At 36.1% G+C, this 18,803-nt stretch overlaps 1 protein-coding gene across 2 annotated transcripts in view; it reads left to right on the top strand.

Annotated features, from left to right (window-relative positions):
* The window catches only part of OSBPL10 (oxysterol binding protein like 10), a 492,302-nt gene that overhangs the window by 411,075 nt on the left and 62,424 nt on the right, over positions 1–18,803 (top strand). The window contains exons 2-4 of one of the 2 annotated variants that reach the window (XM_077787009.1): positions 448–631; positions 2,367–2,446; positions 12,770–12,961. In XM_077787009.1, the coding sequence (XP_077643135.1) occupies positions 493–631; positions 2,367–2,446; positions 12,770–12,961 (411 nt within the window). In that variant the 5' untranslated portion in view covers positions 448–492. The remainder of the gene's footprint in view (positions 1–447; positions 632–2,366; positions 2,447–12,769; positions 12,962–18,803) is intronic. The other variant, XM_021525868.3, reaches the window with a different exon arrangement.

Genomic DNA, 18,803 nt, shown 5'->3' on the forward strand with positions numbered 1-18,803 from the left:
CCCTGTTTGTCAAGAGTTAAATAATTGTTCTGTGTAATAGCATAGAAGATTTCCAGGGGGAAATGAAATTTAAGATGTGTGCTGTTGGTAAAGATGGCTTTATTTGTGGAAAAAAGAAATGTTTTCAACTTTTGAGGTTGACACACCAACTTTGAAATATCTTCATTTAGTGCACTTGGGCAACCCAGTTAGTTTATTTTTTGTTTGTATGATCTTTCAGTCCAAGGTGTTGGTTTATTGTGAAATGGCTTGTGTTATGAATAAAGGAATAGATCACCTACCTCTGAAAAGCCTAATAACAGTACCTTATAAAATTGTAATTACAAAAATGACTTTAACCTCATTCGTATATTTATGATCTTGATTTAAGATCAATCTGCGCCCTTTGTTGGGTAAATGCATGGAAAGCTTCTGTGGAAATACTGTATGATTGTAATTTCTTTCAACAGGTACTTTGTGCTGGACTTTGAGACGGGGATTTTGCAGTATTTCATGAATGAACAGACTAAAAACCAGAGCCCGAAGCCACGAGGAGCCTTGTCTTTAGCTGGAGCTATAATATCACCCAGTGATGAAGTGCCACACATGCTGGTGGTCTACTCTGCTAATGGAGAGATGTACAAGTTAAGAGGTACAGTGCTGCTCACAGTGCCTGTTGAATTGTTCTTCTCTTCCACTCCCACTTCTGCATCTCTTCTCTCATGTCTCATTTCTCTTTTGCTTCCCTGTGCTGTCAGAAAGTAGTGGATATACAGCTCTGTTATTACATAATTTATTTTAAAACATGGTGGAGGAGTAATCTGGACTTGTGCGTGTACTAAAGTACATGTGACTTTAAAATGCATAGACTTTCAGGGCTGGAAGGTACTTCAAGGTGGCTTCTGTAATCTGTTACTGTGGCATTTTCATTGGATGCTGTATCTTATTTGCCTCTAAAGGAAGAAAAAGGTGCTTTCATGCTTTCATGGCTGTCCACAGCATAACATCTGATTTCTAGTACTGTTCTTCCCTGCCACCATCCTGCAGATAATGTGCAGTAATGAATCTGATGACGGGTCAGAGAAGGGAAAAATGCCAGTGAGAGGCTGCTAAGATATTATGTTCTTATCAGTCTTGGAGTAATTTAATGCACCTGTAACATAAAATTTTCCCTTCCCTTCTTTCCAGGTATAAGACAGACAATATAGGGTATATAGGAGTTACTTTGGAATATTTACAAAAAAGAAAGGAAAAAAAATGGCAGTGTTCTGATTTTAAGGTATTTTCAGTATGGTTGATTGATCAAGATGCTTCCAAATCAAACTAATTTATAAAAAATTAACTGTTATTTAAAAAAACAAGACACATAATGTAGGGTAACAGAAGTATTCTTAGTTTTATTCTGACTGCAGTTTATCAGTTGTCCAATAGGACTGAGCGCAGAGGAATCCCCTGTGGTACAATGTGTTGCTCTTTCATACACAGAACTGAATTAAGAAACAACCAGGGAGAATTTCTGTAAAAATTCTATGAAAGTTGCCCAGCTAGAAATCATGAACATTTGTTGTTTCATTATGCTTTTCCAATCACTTGAAATTATCAAATGCTTACAATATGTTGCTTTTAATTTTAATATCTGTGAATTTGATTAAAATCAGTAAACAATTTTTATGCTGAGTCAATAACCATTAAGATGCTCAGTAGCAGAGGAAGTAAGAGAAAATATTTACTGAAATTATCAGCTCTGTATTGTCATTCTTAATGATGATTCCTGCAGTAGTTTAAGAAAAAAAGAAAAACCTCTCTCCTAAACAGACTTACTGAGAGCAGACAAACTCTTTAATAATTTTTAAAGCTGGTTTTTAAAGATGTGTGTGGGAAATTCCTGTGTCTTGAAGTTGCATGTGAATGACAGGGATTTAGAGATAGATTTAGTTGAACTCCATTGAAAGAGAAGCAATTAAGTATCTGGGGAACTGGTAGCTTGTCTGGTAGCTGATTGACGACCTCAGTGTAGAGCTTTTATGGATTTAAATGCTGTGATGTGGCCCTTGTCCTTCACAAAGACAGGCAAGTAAAACAAAAGTGGATGAAAAATTTTGAACAAAAATGTCTTCTTGAGGTAGATAGTTCTGCTTTTGTTAACACATGGAGGAGCTAACTATGAAGAAGGCTCATAAGCTTATTTCTTCCAACTGGCTTCTTAACTCACAGGTTTAGATATGTTGCACTGAAAAACTTTAGTGTACTTATGTGGCATAAGCTAGGATTTATACTGCATCCTAATCAATAATTAATCTTTCCCCCTCTGCCCTGCTCTGTCACCTTTTGTGCAAAACAGTATTGATTTATGTGTGATTGCCTGCAATTTCTTGTTTCTGTTCTAGCTGCTGATGCAAAGGAGAAACAGTACTGGATAACTCAGCTTCGATCCTGTGCCAAACATCACAAAGAAAGTGATTCTAAGGTAAATAATTAAGAGTGAGAAGTAACTATTATGTTTTAAGTGGAGTTGGTAAAGAACAGCATAGCTTGGATGATTGGCTGCTGTAATTAGTGGGTTAATGTGCAGAAGGTTTTGAGTAAAAACAGCAAGTTGTCATTTGTCACTAACTGGAGCAAGATGAGTCAGTCTGGGTGATCCTAATAAATAAACATTTTCCTGTATATGACAAATTAGTTAAGTGCATAGTTAATTGAGTGGTTGAATCAACCATTTATTAATAAATACTATATGATATCCTGATTAGTATTTGAAATTTAACTAATACAGTTTTATTTAATATTATGCAACTTAGTGACTTTTATTATGAGAAGCTTCAGATAGATGTTAGCAGCAGTCAATCTTCATCTTCTTTACTAAACTGGAAAAAGCTCATCATATGAAGAGTTATGTTATTTACTTCTCTTTGGGACTAATTGTCCACAATTTTTATCCTCAAACAGCTAAATATTTTAGGCAGGTAAAAAGACCAACTGTGTAGATTTGAAAGATAGCAAAATGATGGGTTGAGGCTGTCTCCAACCTCCAAGTAAAAATTGTGTGAATTGTGGTACAAATAAAACCCTTTTTGAAGGAGAATTAAGTAGCTGGACTATTTCAGTACTTCTAAAATTCTTACACAATGGAATTCGATATAGTTTTTATATGGATATGGCCCAGTACCACTCAGAAAGGTGCAACTCTATTTGATCAAGGTACTCTTAAGGTTGCTGTTGATTTGCAGCTCCTGTGCCAGATAATGAGGCCAACTTTTTATACTCAATTACTAGCAAGGAATTATTCCTCAGTATGTTTTCTGGTCACTTCTTAAATGCATTTAAATGTTTAGCATCTGTAATTTAACTGTGATGAGGTGGTAAAACTGCTGTTCAGTATATATGATATTGAAGACTTGTGCAATGGCATACTGATTCTTATACTTCTACGCTGTATTAATTTTCATAATATTTCTTAATACTGGTTTTATTTTTATGCTTTTCCTGGTTGTGATAAATTATTCTCTTTTAATAGCAAAATCTCATTTAGAATAGCAGTAATTTAGTTGAAGCTGATCTTTGTGGAACTGAAGTTGGGATCATATTTCCTCCTTAGGTAAAAACTGTTAAACTTAGTAATAATTTCTGTTCAGACTGTCTTTCCATGTTGAGCTCCTTTGATAGTATGTGCATATTTTGTTCTGAATTAATTTGTGTGTCAAGAGAAAAATCTTGGTGTTACAACAGTGAAAGTAAACAGCAATTACTAGTGCTCCAAAGAAAGTGAACAAAATTTTAGAAATTACCAGGAAAAAGAAGGGCTAATACTTAGATTTCTCTAACTCTATCAAATACTTGTAATGAATACTTTTATCAGTCCCCTTCCATCTCTGAAATGAAAAATTGGAGTGGGGATAATGAAGTACTTTTCATATATTTGTTTTTCTTCTGTACAGGATGAACTCTGTGGGATGAAATTTGACTTCTTTGTAGTCTTTTTTTGTGGCAATGAGAATGGAAAGGGCAGATCAGTATAGTAAGTGCTCTGCAGTGGCTGAATAGGAAGTATTTGCTTAACTGTTAATAATAATATTGGTATGGGGCGCCTCAAAGAAAAGGAGTTGAAAAAGAACATAAATAGAAAGTAGAGAATATTTTGGCATGCTTTGGATGCCAAAAGTGTTTAGAGATTTGAAAAGTAATTGAAAAGAAAAATTTTATTAGAAAATCTTGACTGAATGAGTGGGAGGCTAGTAAATACAAAGCCACTTTCTGCTACAGGAGATCTGAGGCACAACTTTTGGGAACAGGAAGCTTTAGAATGGAGAGCATCTCACTGGACTACTTGTATTTTTGCATAGTGACCAGCAATGCTGTGGTTTGCTCCTTGTTCCTATGCTCATTGTGAAAGAAAATAAAAGTATTTCCTTAACTGAGGTGTAGTGGACGTAAGTAGCAGAGGAACTAAATGGAAGAATATTTCAGATAGTAGGAAGGGGGTTCTTGCATTTTTCTTGAAGACTGGCAAGTTACAGAAACTTGGCATAGGAAGTTGGAGTACAGATGTCTTCTGGAATATATATGTTTTAATAAGCTTGAATCTGTCGAGTATAAAACAGAAATGCTGAAGAAAACTATACTTCTTAGTTCTGTGTTACAAATCAGGCTAGGTCACTTCTCACTTGAAATGTTTGCTGGTGAAGCACTTTTAATTCTCTGCTTTTGTAAGCCACAGAGAAAATAGAGAATATCTATCTTCTGTATTTTTAAACTTAACCGTCCAGAAAATAAAATGTCCAGAATTTACGTGCTTCAGATGACACCACTGATGACTCTGCTTCTTAATCAAGAAGTGGACTGTACTTGAAGCAATTTTGTGCTTACCTATTCCTAGAAACTTTTCTTCTGACAAGATTTATCTCTTGTTTTTAATACGCTTTTTTCCTTTCCCCCCCTCCTGTCTTCTCAGTATTAGAGTATTAACTGAGAATAATATTTTGCCCGGCTTTAGCATTGCATAAGTGTGAACTTGAATTTCATCTACAAGTAAGATTTTAAATTTCTCTCTGCTTTTCTTTATAAAAGAAAGGGATCAAAAGCTTGAATACTACAATAATTAGACTTTGGAGATCAGGTATCATTTGCTAGGTAGCAATTCTTCACAGAAATTCCAGAAACCAGAAAAAAATAAGACATTTCTATTTTTTTTTTTTTTTTTTTTCTTTTCCGCAAGGTTTCTTACTTCATATTCACTGCCTGGTAGGAGATAAGAGAAGCAAGGGCTGTTTCATTTCATTGTGTTGCTTTTTTTCTTTCTCTTGTAGATGATGGTACTTTATACTAAATGATTATTAGCATAGGAGTGAAAACATGCTCTTTAAAATGTTTTAATTGTACATAAAATAGCATTTGGCTATTTTTAGCCACCTTACTGTTTCAGCTTAGGGTCTGGAATTACATGGAAAGGTGTGTAATGACACAGAGATGGGTATATGTTTGACTTAACTTCTGCATAATTGGGGACTTCACAAAAATCTGTATTTTTGGGTTTTGTTAGATAGCTCTTACCATTGAAAGGACTGTCACGATGTGATTTGTTATTCTGCTGTCAGCGAGGTTGGATCTCTTTATTCCTCCCTCTCTGTATAATTTATGCTCTGTAGTAAGTGGAAACTGCCAGTTACCTGTCTCTCATCATGCTGTTATAAACAGGCAGATATTCATGTGTTCTGAGCTTCTGGAGTTTGAACAGAATCCAAGCTCTGTCTCTGCTGGGAATAGCATCTAGAAAGTTAGAGTCTGAGTGTTTTCTCCCAGCTTCTTCTGCAGCTTAAATTCACCTTTTTCATAGGAATACTGAGATGCAGAAATTTCTAGCTGTTCTTCAGGAGTCATACACTTGAATGAGGTAGAATGAGAAGTGAAAAATATGCAGCGAGTGGTATATATTTTATTATGCAAATGGGATATAGTTTAAACGTGAAAAAACCAATAATGGGATAACCAGGCAAGCAGTGGAAGGGTTCCCAAGAATACTGGCGAAGTAACTTAGTGACAGGTCATTCATAATGGAGAGAGAACACATTTTTAAAGTATTGAATAGATATTATTGGAAGGGAATTTGTAGAAAAACATGCTAATTTGGAGGATGTTTTTCAAAGCTGAAGCTATTTCACTGTTTCTGTGAATTACTCAGAGAAGAGCATTCCTTCTTGCTGCACTGGATCTAGATCAGCATTAGTTTCCTTTCTTTTTCACAGCCACTGCCTGCTTCAAAATGCTACTGAATGACTTGCTGTCATGACTGTTTTTAAAACTTCAGCTGGGGATTGGAGTGGTGGAGGAAATTAAATAGAGAAGTGACTGAAAAAAGAAAGAAAAGGTTGTATACTAAACACTAAATTTAGTTGCATCCTAATGAATGGTCCTAAGGTGAGCAGTGCAGTTAATGAGTGGATGTAACACAAGCTAAGTCTCTGATTTTGTTTTAAGTAAATGTTACGTGGTAATGATAAAAAAAAAAAGCAGTAAAAGAAAAGTGTTCTCTGGCAAATAATTCCCTTGCTGTCAGGTAGTCTTAGTGTTCTTGGTATTCCCATACAAGTCTCATTTCACTTAATTACAGATTGTTCAACCTCCGTAAGTGCAAATCAATTGTATTGGAAGAACTCTTCTCTGGATAGGATTGCTAGTTCTTTTAGACTATTCCAAGTGAATATTTTGTACAAGCTTTAATTAAAACATTATTCAAATTTGAATTCAGTGATACAAAATGCTTTCAAGAAGGAGTAGGCTTATGCATAATTTCTGTGGTACTTCCAAGAATAATTTTGTATCCAGAAATTGTCACAAGCTTTTCAGTTCTTCTGTTTCATCCTCCTTTTTTTCTTGACTGTTTAATGATGGTGGCTGTAAAAGCACTACTGAAAACAAACACAGGTTTTTAAACCAGCCCTTAATGCCCATGTGTGGATTGGTTGCTGGATTTGCATATAACCCTTGTATATTTCAGTGTGTCTGTATCAGGAATGTGACAGGGAACAGAACCTTTATCTTGTGAAGTCACTTCTGTGCTCAGATGGTAACTTTCAGCTTATGTCTGTGTTAGAATAAAGAGACAGACTCCTGTGTTTTAGGTCTTTTGGTTTTGAGCTGTACAGTGAGCTAGCTGCTTAAAATTGGATGGTGTGGATTCATCTTAAAGCTGAACTCATTTGCTAATTCCTTGCAGCAGTAAATTGCAATCCAATTCCCTTCCTTCTGCTGCCACCTTTTGTGTGGGTTTTGTCATACTTCCACCTGGGCATCAAAAGTAGAAAAAATGTCATCCTACTAAAAAGAGCTTAGTTCTCTGACCAGCTCTCTGAGAAATGTATGCCTCCTTCTCTGGTTCTCTGCTGGCTTACCTCCCTGGAGTAATGGTGGGGAAAAAAAAGTCCAAACCTGCTCCTGTCAAATGTCAACTGCAGTAGCAGTTTGGCTATAATGTGAAACAACACCTGCAGTGATGCCTCAAACACAGCACTTTTATCAAATCGTTATGAGGCAGATGTGTAATTATTCTCCACAGCTGGAAGAATGACTATCATGGATCTTTGGTTTTATCAGGTTTCTTTTTGCTTTAGTAATGAATGGCCACAGAGATACCTTTACATTTTTAAGTGGATCATTGGCTGGGTATTTTTAACATCTGCATGATACCTTTTCATAAAGCCAAATTGGTGAAAATTTCAAATCCTTTTCAGTGTTGTTTTGATTCTTATGTGCATGTCAGATTGCTTTGCCTTTTGAGCTTCAAATGTTCCCTCTGTTGGTATGTTTGTCTGCTTCCTCTTCTCATCCCTGACCTATGGAAGTCAACTGAAGAATGGCACTTCTAATTAAAATATACAATGAAATCCTTACGGTAGTGAAGCTGATAGGGAAGCAATGCTTGGCTGATGATAGTTGTGTGTTTGACAAGTTTCTTCCTCCCTTTGGAAGAATCATGAAAATAAGAGTTGTTCACTGCTTCTAAAATCTTTCTACAGAAATGGAAGAAAAACAGTTTAGGATTGAACATGCTGAAATGATTCTTAATGAAAAAAAGATTTTATGGTAGAATGATTATCATAGTCTTTTGCTTAAAAAAATACATATATTGTCTTACTGAAGATGATGAAGCACTATGATATTCTATCAGAAAAGTTAGTACCATAGATGGTGCTTGACAGAAATGTGCAAAACATCATAAGCTGGTTCCTGTGAAGTGCTGAAGTTTGGATGTTATGTAGATTCTGTTATTTGCATTTTAATATTTGTGAATGATTATAATGTAAATGAAACAGAACCGTGTCTAAGTTTATCTTTTATCAGTGTTTGTTTACTTAGGATGCATTGGAAAATAAGTAGATGGGAATTAAAACACAGAATGGTGGTGTCTCAAAATTGTAATTACTTTCTGATAGTGTGTGACTTCCCATAATTCTCAAGCTGCATGCAGGGATTGGTTTTCTGTGCTGTATATGTGCAGAAGAGTAAGGGAGTGTCATTTTGGTGATTATTATTCAGAGAAAAACATCTGTGGCACAGTGCCTGTGAAAATGATGATTATCAACCATAAGCAGATATGAAAATTAACTTCAGAAATGATTTTATTGATCCCTGGAAAATTGCATTTACTTTTCAAAATAAATAAAATTGTTTGCTTCTGGTAAATGGTGAAAAACACTTCTGCTTCTCTGTGAACAAGAAGGGCAATCTCCTGGGAGAATGAGTCATGAAAACATGAGTATAGTTCGAACTTACTGTTCTGCAATTCCATTATTTTAATTGTTAGGATTTTTGATATCCAAATGGAAGCATTCAATATACTGCTTTTTTATCTTGGGGATGGACAGGCTATTAAAATAAAAATCTTAAACCAAATCTGTTTTAGCTAAGCATAATTTAGCTAGCTTTAAGTCATAAAACCCATATGAATGCAAGTTACAAATTAATCTTTTATTAGCTTCTTTATTATTCTTTTATTGGTTTCATTTTATTAGTAGGTGAAATGTTGGTGCAATGGTAAGGTGTAGCCTCAGGAAAGAAAACTTTCAGTCCTTTTGGGATGCTTCAGCCTGTGGCTTTCTTGGCTCATTATTGGCACTGTGCATTCCTAATGTTGTAGAGCTTACATTTTCCTTTCATCAGACTTTTCGCTCTCTTTTTATTTATTTAGTTGCAAGCCAGAAAGCAGTGAGACCAGAGAAAATTAGATATGATAATAATTAGAGGGGCAGATCAGTCATACGAACAGTGCTGAGGGAAGAGCAGGGATTAGGCATAAAGGCCCATCAGTTACTGTCATTGCTTTGATTTCCTGTGAGAGTGACTTTAGTGGCTGTTGTAGTATCATTTATAATTAGAGTGCTTTTAGCAGTGGAAAACTTCACATAGGTTTTCACATTTCAACAGAAATGTGAAATTCTGATTTTTGCACAGCTGTGTGTCAATGCAAAAAGGATGCTTGTCATTCCCAGTGTTGAATCTCAAGAAATTCTGCAAAAGAGGAGTCAAGTATTTGGCTGGGACATAGGTGTTGACAACGTGCTGTAAAATTCAAAAGAGCCTGAGGGGTTGAGTATGCAGTTCCTGAAGAGTCCTCTTCTGGCAGTGACAGGAAGAAGCTGTCAGAAGGAATTGGATGCTTCCCCCATTTTCTGGGGATACAGCAGGCACAGTACTCTTCTCCTGTTCTCTGTGGCAGTGGAGGAGGGGAATCCAACTGGAAAAGGTTTTGAGTAGTTCCAAAAACTGTCTCCTGCAGACATTCACATGCATACTCACTGTGACTGATTTTGCAAGTTTTAAGTTAAAATTTTTTATGTTTGTCATGGAGCCTTGCCTACAGATAGCTTCATGGATAGCCAGAGGTCCTGGTGCTGAGCTCATTTAAAGTTTGTATATTACAGGTGCTCTCTAAAGAATAATACCAAATTTAAGTGCTGGAGTATTTATGTTGTAAGCTGGTGGAATTTTCTGGCACATGGTTTGGAAATGTTTGGTCACTATGGACGGATGAAGGATGTAAAGGGACAGAGAACAATGAGGTGAGGAGAGCTTGCTTATCGACCTGCAGGAGCTGACCATGGACCAACATATTTAGCTCTGATGCTTGGCACAGACCATGTATGTCCGAATTCCAGATTGCCAGTCTCCCTGACTGGATGAGCTACATAGGAGTGGTGGCTCTTTTGTGCTGCAAGGGGAAGCAGAGGGCTCTAGGAGACTCAATGGCAGAGGTGGTCTCTCCCTGGAGATCACAAAGCTCCATGCCTTGCCCTGCAGCAGAGCTGAGTGTCAGACACACCAGGCAGTGGATCCGTGGGTAGCCCTTGCCAGGCTGTGTACTTGTGTATGTAGAGATTTGGGTTTACCTGGTGTCCCTGTAGCAGGACAGACTTCTTGAGCACCACCCACTACTGAAACTAGAGATGGGCTGTTTTTTCTGATCTTTCTCTCCCGCTCTACTGAGCCCCAAACTCCATGCCCTAAATGACTATTCACGAGAAGTTGCAGTGAGCTGCTGCATACCTTGGCAAATCTTGGAAAAGCCATCTTAATGCACTGTGGTCCCACAGTCTGAACCAGTGCAGGGATTTTTCCATATATGTTTTGTATTAACTTTTGTTATGTGCAGATCTATAGCTCTCCCTCAAGAAAATCAAAACAGTAAAACTTTACCTCTCACAGAATATTGTTTTCTTTTAAGTGAATCTAATGGGAAAACTTAGTTCTACTTTGCTGCTGTTTGTCTGAATCCTAGGATCTGTTTAGCTATATGAAAGTAGCAGATGTATATTTTTATTATTGTGATAGTATGATACTAAAATATCAGTGAATCTCAAAAAATTTAATTCTAAAACAAAAATAACTTATGTTAACCTAAAAGAGAAGTTGATTTTTCAATTAAAAAGATGAAATTATCTTGTTCTTTCTCTACACCCTAAATTTAGTTTAGAAGGTATTCTGATACTAGTCAGTTTGAAAAACAAACATTAGTGAAGTATATTCCACTCTTATATACTAGGAATACCCTTCTTCTGTGGAATATATGTTTGAAAAAGGAAATCCCCTTCTCTCCCCCAAATACCTTTTCCTCTGGCTCTTATTTTAATTGTAGTTATGTCTAATGTCTATGCCATACTCTTTCAAATGGAAGATGAATTACGAATGTAGCAACCTTCTGTGCCCTTCTGACAAATTACACCTGATGCTGCTTTTTTGCCTTAGAGTCAAATCTGGTTTTAATGCAATTGTGATTTATCAGCCGGGGTAGAGAATTTTTTAAAAGATACTTATTATTGTAATCTTATTGGCCACAGTAGCAAAGAATATATTCCTTTCAAAAACAGTCAGACCATCATTCTTGGAAGCATTTGTAAATGTTAAATCTAGGGCAATGGAATAATAATTATTTCTATGAGATTAGTAGCTCTTTGCACACTGTCAATGTGATAACCCATTTTTTAAACCTTCAAAAAGTCTAAAGTCTCTGCGTGGTGGTGGCAGAGGGGTTGTTACTTGATTCACTCCTCCTTGGCAGTGCCAAATAATCTGCCTTGTCCTTTGCAGTCAGCGTGGTGGTAACATGAGGCCTGACTTCAATTGCGATGCTAGATGGAACCTGTTCACCTTGGTTTGAAGATTACCACAGAGTTGCAAAAAGTGACATGGAACTTATAAGAAGAGAGGGAGTACTTTTGTGTAGGAATATTTTTATGTAGCAGGCTCAAGAGAAGTACCTCGTGTTGATGGTGACTGCCTTAGCAATGTTGTAGGTTGCCATTGTTATTTGTGCAGGTTTTGAAGGAGAGAAGGAAAGGTGTTTTACTCATGGGGCTGTGTATTTTCTTCACTGTCTTAAAGTCTATTTAATGTTACTCTCTGAATTTGGTTTGTGTTTCATGAGGTGAAGTTACTCTGTTTTAGTTTTAACCTTATATATGCAATCAACAGTTCAAATTGAAGGGAAAAGCTTTTTTATTGCAATTTTATACGTGATGTCTCATCGTGATCTGATGCCCATCTGAGCTTGACTGAGAATTAGTGTCCTATAGACCTCCAGGATAACTTGTGTTTGAGGTCTGCGGAGAGCAAATTAAGCAGCACTGACAGGTGGTTAGATAAAAACCGAATATCTTGACTGATTTTATAGGTTGTATGTTAAAAGTATTCATACTGCAGATACTGTTGGAGATTTACTTCTGGCCTTTTTTTGTATACTGGCTTTACCCCAAGTTTATCCCAACTCCAAAATGCATTGATTTCTTTGAGACATGTTTTGTTTAGAATGTGAATATTTAATTGGTGTGTGGATTGGCCTTGCCAAAATTGAACCTCCTCCGATGTTGAGAACAATACTACACTGTTTTGGAAGTTCATTAAATGAAAGCGTTAAGATTTTTTTCTTCCTTGCTGTTCACACTGGTTTGGTGAATTGTAGGTCAATGGCTTAATGAAAAATATTTGTATTGGCATTGTTGTTACTCTTTCTGCGAAGTCTTTCCTCAGCTTTCCTAAAAAGTAGGATTGTAAGAACTAAGCAGCATATTATTATGAAGAATTTGTGAAGATATTTGCAAAGACCAATGTCAGGCACACCAAGAAACAAAGGCATTACCTCTGATGTTTCCAAGAACATTTCCTGAGCCAGGCATAAATAAATCAGTTACACCTCCAGATTTAGGTTTGTGAGAAAAGCAGAACAATACAAATATATACCCTGAATTGTAAATTTTTGCTTGTGTAAAGGTTGTTAATAGCACAATCCTATTGCTTGTTTTAGAGCATCTCATCCTCACGAAGTAGAAGCTCATCTCTGCTGCCACCTGGGACAGCTAATTCTGCATCTCCCAGTGGCCAGAAATACACGAATCAAAGTGGGTCAACTGTTGTAACCATCACACATCACAAATCACCTGCAGCTGCTCGAAGAGTGAAGAGCCAGCGATCTGGTCAACTCAATGAAGTCCGAGAGGTAAGAGCGAAACATCTGCTGTTTTGCTCTAACTTGGAAGTGCTTATTTTGCTTCAGAATAAGCAATTGAGTCTGACAAGTTAGTGATTCTCTTTGTTTCTGACTTTATGACAGCTTTGTTTTGATCCCCTTGCTGAGCAAGAGGTGAGCTTTAGTTCTGGTTCAGCTTCAGGTCAGGTGTACATAGATTTTTTATGCTGATGTTAAAATTGGTGTGTGCACATGCTTAAAAGTGAAGTAGATTGGCAACAGCTTCCAGGCTTTGCAGTGGTATTGCAGGACTAGAGGAGAATCTCTTTGAAGCTACGTGCAGCAATACCTTTCAGATCAGAAAGTGGGCCCTGAAGCATTTAAATGTAGCTGGAAAAAAACTGCTTGAATAAGTCTGATGAATGTGTGAATGAAAGCTTAGCTCCCCAAACTCAGCAGTTTGTTGCTATGCTGCTGTAGTCTTAACTTTGTGTCAAGTTTATATTGCTGGCCTTGCAGAGAAAAAATGGTTCATCTGTATCAAATGTATGGAAACCAAAGAAGAAAGCTTGTTTCTTTTAAACCCTGTTTGTACCAGTGTTTAAGAAATTTAACTCATACCGATTTAACTCTGTCTTTCAGCCAACAAAAATAGTACAGTTTTAAGCTTAAATAGTAAGGCAGATTTTCACAGAACACACTTTAATCTTTCATCTCTTACTCTTTTTTGCTTTGTCTTTCATGTTTAGAATTTGAATAAATTGTTGGGATGTGCTCTGAATGAAGGCTTAAATTGCACATCCTGAGGAGGAATGCTTGTTTTTCTTCTAGTAAATATTGGAAATGAAGAACTGACTGTCTGAATGTCAGACATTTTCTTTACATTAGAGAAAACGTACATCTGTCTATTTTTTATAAAAATATTCTGTCTTCATCTACCAATTGTCTCCCCCAGGTTACTCCTAGCATGCTAAATGTATTTGCTCCCATAGGTTGAATTCAGAGTGCACTTTAAATCTATTAATAAAATCAACAGTGGGAGTAATTGCAATTTTGTAAAATGAAGCTGAGTAAGGCTGAAAGCTATTTGGAAGAGAGTATTAGTGTATGTGCTGATCATAATAAGTTGGGAAGAGAAATAGCCATCAGTTGCAAAGAATACACCTGGAAGAAATAAATACTAACCTACAATGAGTAAGAGATCAGGTATCATCCCTGCATAAAAGGCCAGTGAATTGCTGACTCACTTGTTTGTGGTGTATTGCAATGTGATGTCATTCCAAAAAAGGTAACTGTTACAGGACTTCAGTCTGTAATGATGGAAGGTAATTATTTTGTTCTGCTTGATGCAAATGGTACCTCAGCTTCAGCAACACTTTCTTTTAGAGGGCTGCAATAATAATGGAAAAAAAACCCGTCAGACATTGAAGATACAGTAATGGCTGAAAGAAACGAGTGCTGTTCTGGGAGGGGAAATGGTACTAAGATGAATGATGCATAAGCAAATTTCCTAAGATGATATGTGGAGTTTAGCTTTTTAATTTTTGGATATTTTGTGTCTGCGTGCTGCTTCCTAAAGAACAGCATAACAGTGGAGAAATCAGACCTTCTACCCTCTTTCCCAGTTTTGTGTAAAAAGTGGCGGCTTAACTGATGTTACTTCCGTCTTGTGAAGGGATAAGTCTGTTTCTTCCAGATTAAGGAAGGAGATTTTATTTCAGCAGTATGCTCTGTTCACTTCCTTCTCTTCTCCCTCATTTTCCAGAGTGAATGAAATAGACTTGGGTATATACCACCTGAGTTTTCAGGAAATACCTTTGTTCCATGTAGGAGTCAAACAGTGACTGTTAGATCCCCCCTCCCTTGTGAAGTTTATCAGTTAAGAGATATGTCCAGAACCCCTCACAAAAGTGCACTTAAATCTGCTCTAGTCCTGTTTTTTAATCTGAAACAATGAAATGTAGGAGCTAAAAGTACAGTGAGAGAGTTAATCCTTTCCTCAATGCCCAAATCTTTGCTTTTTATTTTAAATTTGTTTTGTATGATCTGGATGAGGGGAAGAGACTGCAAAAGGATTATAGATCAATGTTAGTGTTCTCCGGATTGAACAATGCCTTTGAAGCTTTGACAAGCAAATAAGTTTTTTTAAATTGTTCTATAAATAGGACTGCATTAGCTAATTTTGCACCTTATAAATACAGTAGCTGAGTCAAAGAAAAAGTTTATCTGCTTCTGGAAAATGAGAGGAAGCATGTGTTTTAAACTTCACAACAATATTATGATATGGTAGTGCTACTGTGTTATATATGAGAGATCTTTGAAAAACAGTAATGCTGCAAAAAGAGGCATCCTTCACTTGGCTTGCATGGTGTTTGCTAGCTGGGACAATGTTCTTGAGAAAATGTTGAACTCACAATTTCTTCTGAGTTATGAACTTTCTTGATCTGGCCATATTATTTGGAAAAAAGTGAGATGTATCTCCATGTTGTATATGGGGCAGAATATACGCCTATATTTTATATAATGCAAGATGTTTGGTACTACTTGACTGTTCTTTTCCCCCTCTTTTCACTTCGTAATAAGAATAAACAAAACAGGAAGAATTACAAGAACAACGTTTCCTTCTGTGTTTTTTTCTCTTTGATTTAGTTTTTGTTGATTTGTTTGTTGACTTCTCATTGATTTGTTTTGGTTGATTTTAGCTTTTTTAACAGGCAAGAGAATTTTAGCATGAAACTAATTGTAGCAAAGAGGTCTATTTAGCACTAAACTGATAAGCAAAATCATATAAATGTAGTAAATACAACTGTCTAGGTCTGCAAAATTGCACAGGTAATAAGTATTTCCATTGCGAAATTGGAATTTCACCTATTTTCCAAATTTTGGTAAGTTAAAATTGAGTGTAAGTATGGAGCTTTTGACTACTATAAAAAATGTATGTTTTAATACTTGCCCTACTTTTGTATAGTGTTGAATTGAAAAGAAGCTCAGACTCATTACTTTTCATCATAATGTAATTTTTTGTTCTGTTTAATATATCTTAAATCAGATTTTTGCTTATATTAACTTGGTGTTAATAGTGCAGTCCACACTGATTTATGGAATATTACATCAAAACTAAAATTAACTGAACATTAACTTGTGAGAAATGATCTGCATCATGTTGCACTTCATACAGAATTATTAGAGATCCTACCTCTTTATTTGGACCATAACTTAGCATTAAAGCACTACTTGGAGCTAATTTTTTAGTAAGCAATTTTATGGCAAACTAAGTCTCTGTGGTCTTGAAATTTAATTTTGTTTTTAAAACATGCCTATTATTAAAAAATGCCTATTATTATCCTATTAGAAATTTATTATTAGAATTATGCTTTCAGATTTCTTTACTGTAGGTGGTTAAAGTCAACTAGAAGGTTAAGCCAAGTGGCCACATCATACTTCAGATTAAATTTTAGCTGTCACTGAACTAAATAATAGTGGTAGAATGGTCAGAACAATGTTTATTTTGGCCGAGTGTCTGACTCATGTACCTCTGCCAGTGTTACTGTTGTTAGAGAACCAAGTGTGTGAAGATTTTGTAGTAATTGATAATAATTATTTACAGACATTTAGAGAAATAAAACTAAAAGAAGTCCAGAGAAATATTTCTTCCCACAATTTAAAAAAGCCAGTGAAGGATTATCTGATCACTTTGAAATGTGTTTGTTACAACTTTTGATACCCTGATTAGTCATCAGTATGGGTTTCTGAACATTTGGTACAGGGAGATCCAGATTTCATGGGGCCTCTACCAGTGTAACATCTCTTTTGAGTGCCAATTGGCAGTCCTAGAACTTGGAAAGAACTTTTGGTAAGATGACAGTCCTACTGCTTCTTGCAAGTCCTTTTCCATATATAAACAGTTACTATTTGATTCCTGCAGGAATTATGCAGCTAAATGATAGTTCTTTCCTTCCTTCCTTACAATATGGGGAAATCTAGGGCTTCATGTATTGAGTTTTAACAGCAATTTTGCGAGGCAACAATTTTATGTAGTTATTGGGAGAAAGAGATTATTCTAAAACACTTCTGAGGATTTTTCAAGTGAGAAATTAATGTCTTCAGGTCACTGTAATATTTGGATAACAAAGCTAGGAACTGTGATTCCTTACTTTGAGCAAAAAAGGATGCTGTTGTGTGTGGAGAAGTGTTTGTTGTGTCACAGAATTATAGCACTGCACAGGCAGCATTGTAGGTGACAAAGGAGATGCGGTACTTAAACCACTTGGGGAAGCATTAAGACTTTCACAGGTGTGAACTTTATGTGAGGATGTACACTAAACTGTGTGTTCATGTTAAAGCTTTGTAGTTAATGCTTAAGCAGGTAGTGGGGGAAATTTTTATAGCTTTTGACCTATGCCAAATTTTACTTTGCAGCTTTGAAAAAGTCAGGTTTTGCTTTTTATTTCATTTTTTTTTGTTCTTTTTTTTTCTATGAAAGCATGTGCTTGGAAAGGTCAATGGATAAGGTCTAATGTGAGTCCTAGCAAAAAGAATGCTGTAGCTCTAGATATTTGGCGTAGTGCTGAGGTTCTGTGGGGTTGTGCAATAAGAGCTCATGGAAAAAAAAAAATGGATTCAGGTCCTTGAATAGGACACCATGTTTAGACAGTGTGAAGTATGCTCAAAGAACATTTAAAAATTCTCTTATCAATTTAAGTGTTTTTGAAAGTATGTGCCTAATTTTGTGTAAAATTACTTCATGTAAGTAGGGAAAAATGCTGTATATTAGATCATTGCTTTCACAGGCAGTTTTCGTCTTGATTTTGGAGTGCAAGATGAGAGCTAGGCTTGTAACAAAGATGACCTTTAGGTATGCATGAGTAATAACTCAAATATTTGCTTTTAGGAGATGAAAATGATCTCATATTCACCTAAGGTATGGAGGCAGCATGGGCTGCTAAACTGTGCTAACTTCAGTCTTTCTGACCTAGTAATGTGGGTGCTTTGTCAGGGGAGAGCTGATAACCTTGGACTGCAGCTACAATAGCACTGCTCAGGTCTGTGTTGCTGTGCCTTTGCTAGTCAGGTATAAAACTAGTTACCTAAAATCATGTCCATTTCTCTTTCTAGATATGTTTTAGTATAAAAAGCTACTTTGTGGTGTTTTCTTTGTGGTAGTTTGTGGTTGATTATTTTAACTAGTCTTCTCGCATTTCAAAACTAGTGTAGTAAGTACACTCTAGACAGATTTCTCAGTTGGACTGACCAGGGGCATTTCATCTCTCATAGGTACTGCAGAAAGTGTTTATACTGTTTCAGTTTTGAAATGCAAGTGTCCTGTATTCTGTTCACTTTAGGAAATAATATAGTGGTACAGTGAGTGGTGGTTTTGGATAAGGAAGGGAGAAAACACAGAGAAGTAACCTTTGTTAGTTACAGCTCTCCAGTTTTTCCTGGACTTCTATTTAAAATATCTTCCTCCAACCCCCCACTATACGTAAGAAATTAGTAAAGGCTTATCCTATTGATCATCTTTTATCAAGATAAAATATAAGTAGTCTTTAACTATAGGTGGATGCTAATTAGAAAGTGAGATATGTGACTGAGGAAGTTACATCCTCATAACACTGCATCTATACTTTATATGGATTGTATGTATTACACTCCCATTTGTCTGCAAACTCACTGTCAGAAAATTTTCACTTTAATTATCTGGGTGGGAAAAACAGAAGAGTATCTCTACTCTAAAACAGGTAATGTAAAATTGCTTGGAAAAAAACTTAAACCAAAACCAGCTGTTTCTCAGAAAGCAATGGATACCTCTTGTCTTGAAGAAGAGTGAAGCAGAAGAAAAGACAGCAGAAAACCTTTGTGTTCAGGTTTGTGT

Source organism: Lonchura striata, chromosome 1, assembly GCF_046129695.1.
Source record: "Lonchura striata isolate bLonStr1 chromosome 1, bLonStr1.mat, whole genome shotgun sequence".
NCBI lineage: Eukaryota > Metazoa > Chordata > Aves > Passeriformes > Estrildidae > Lonchura > Lonchura striata.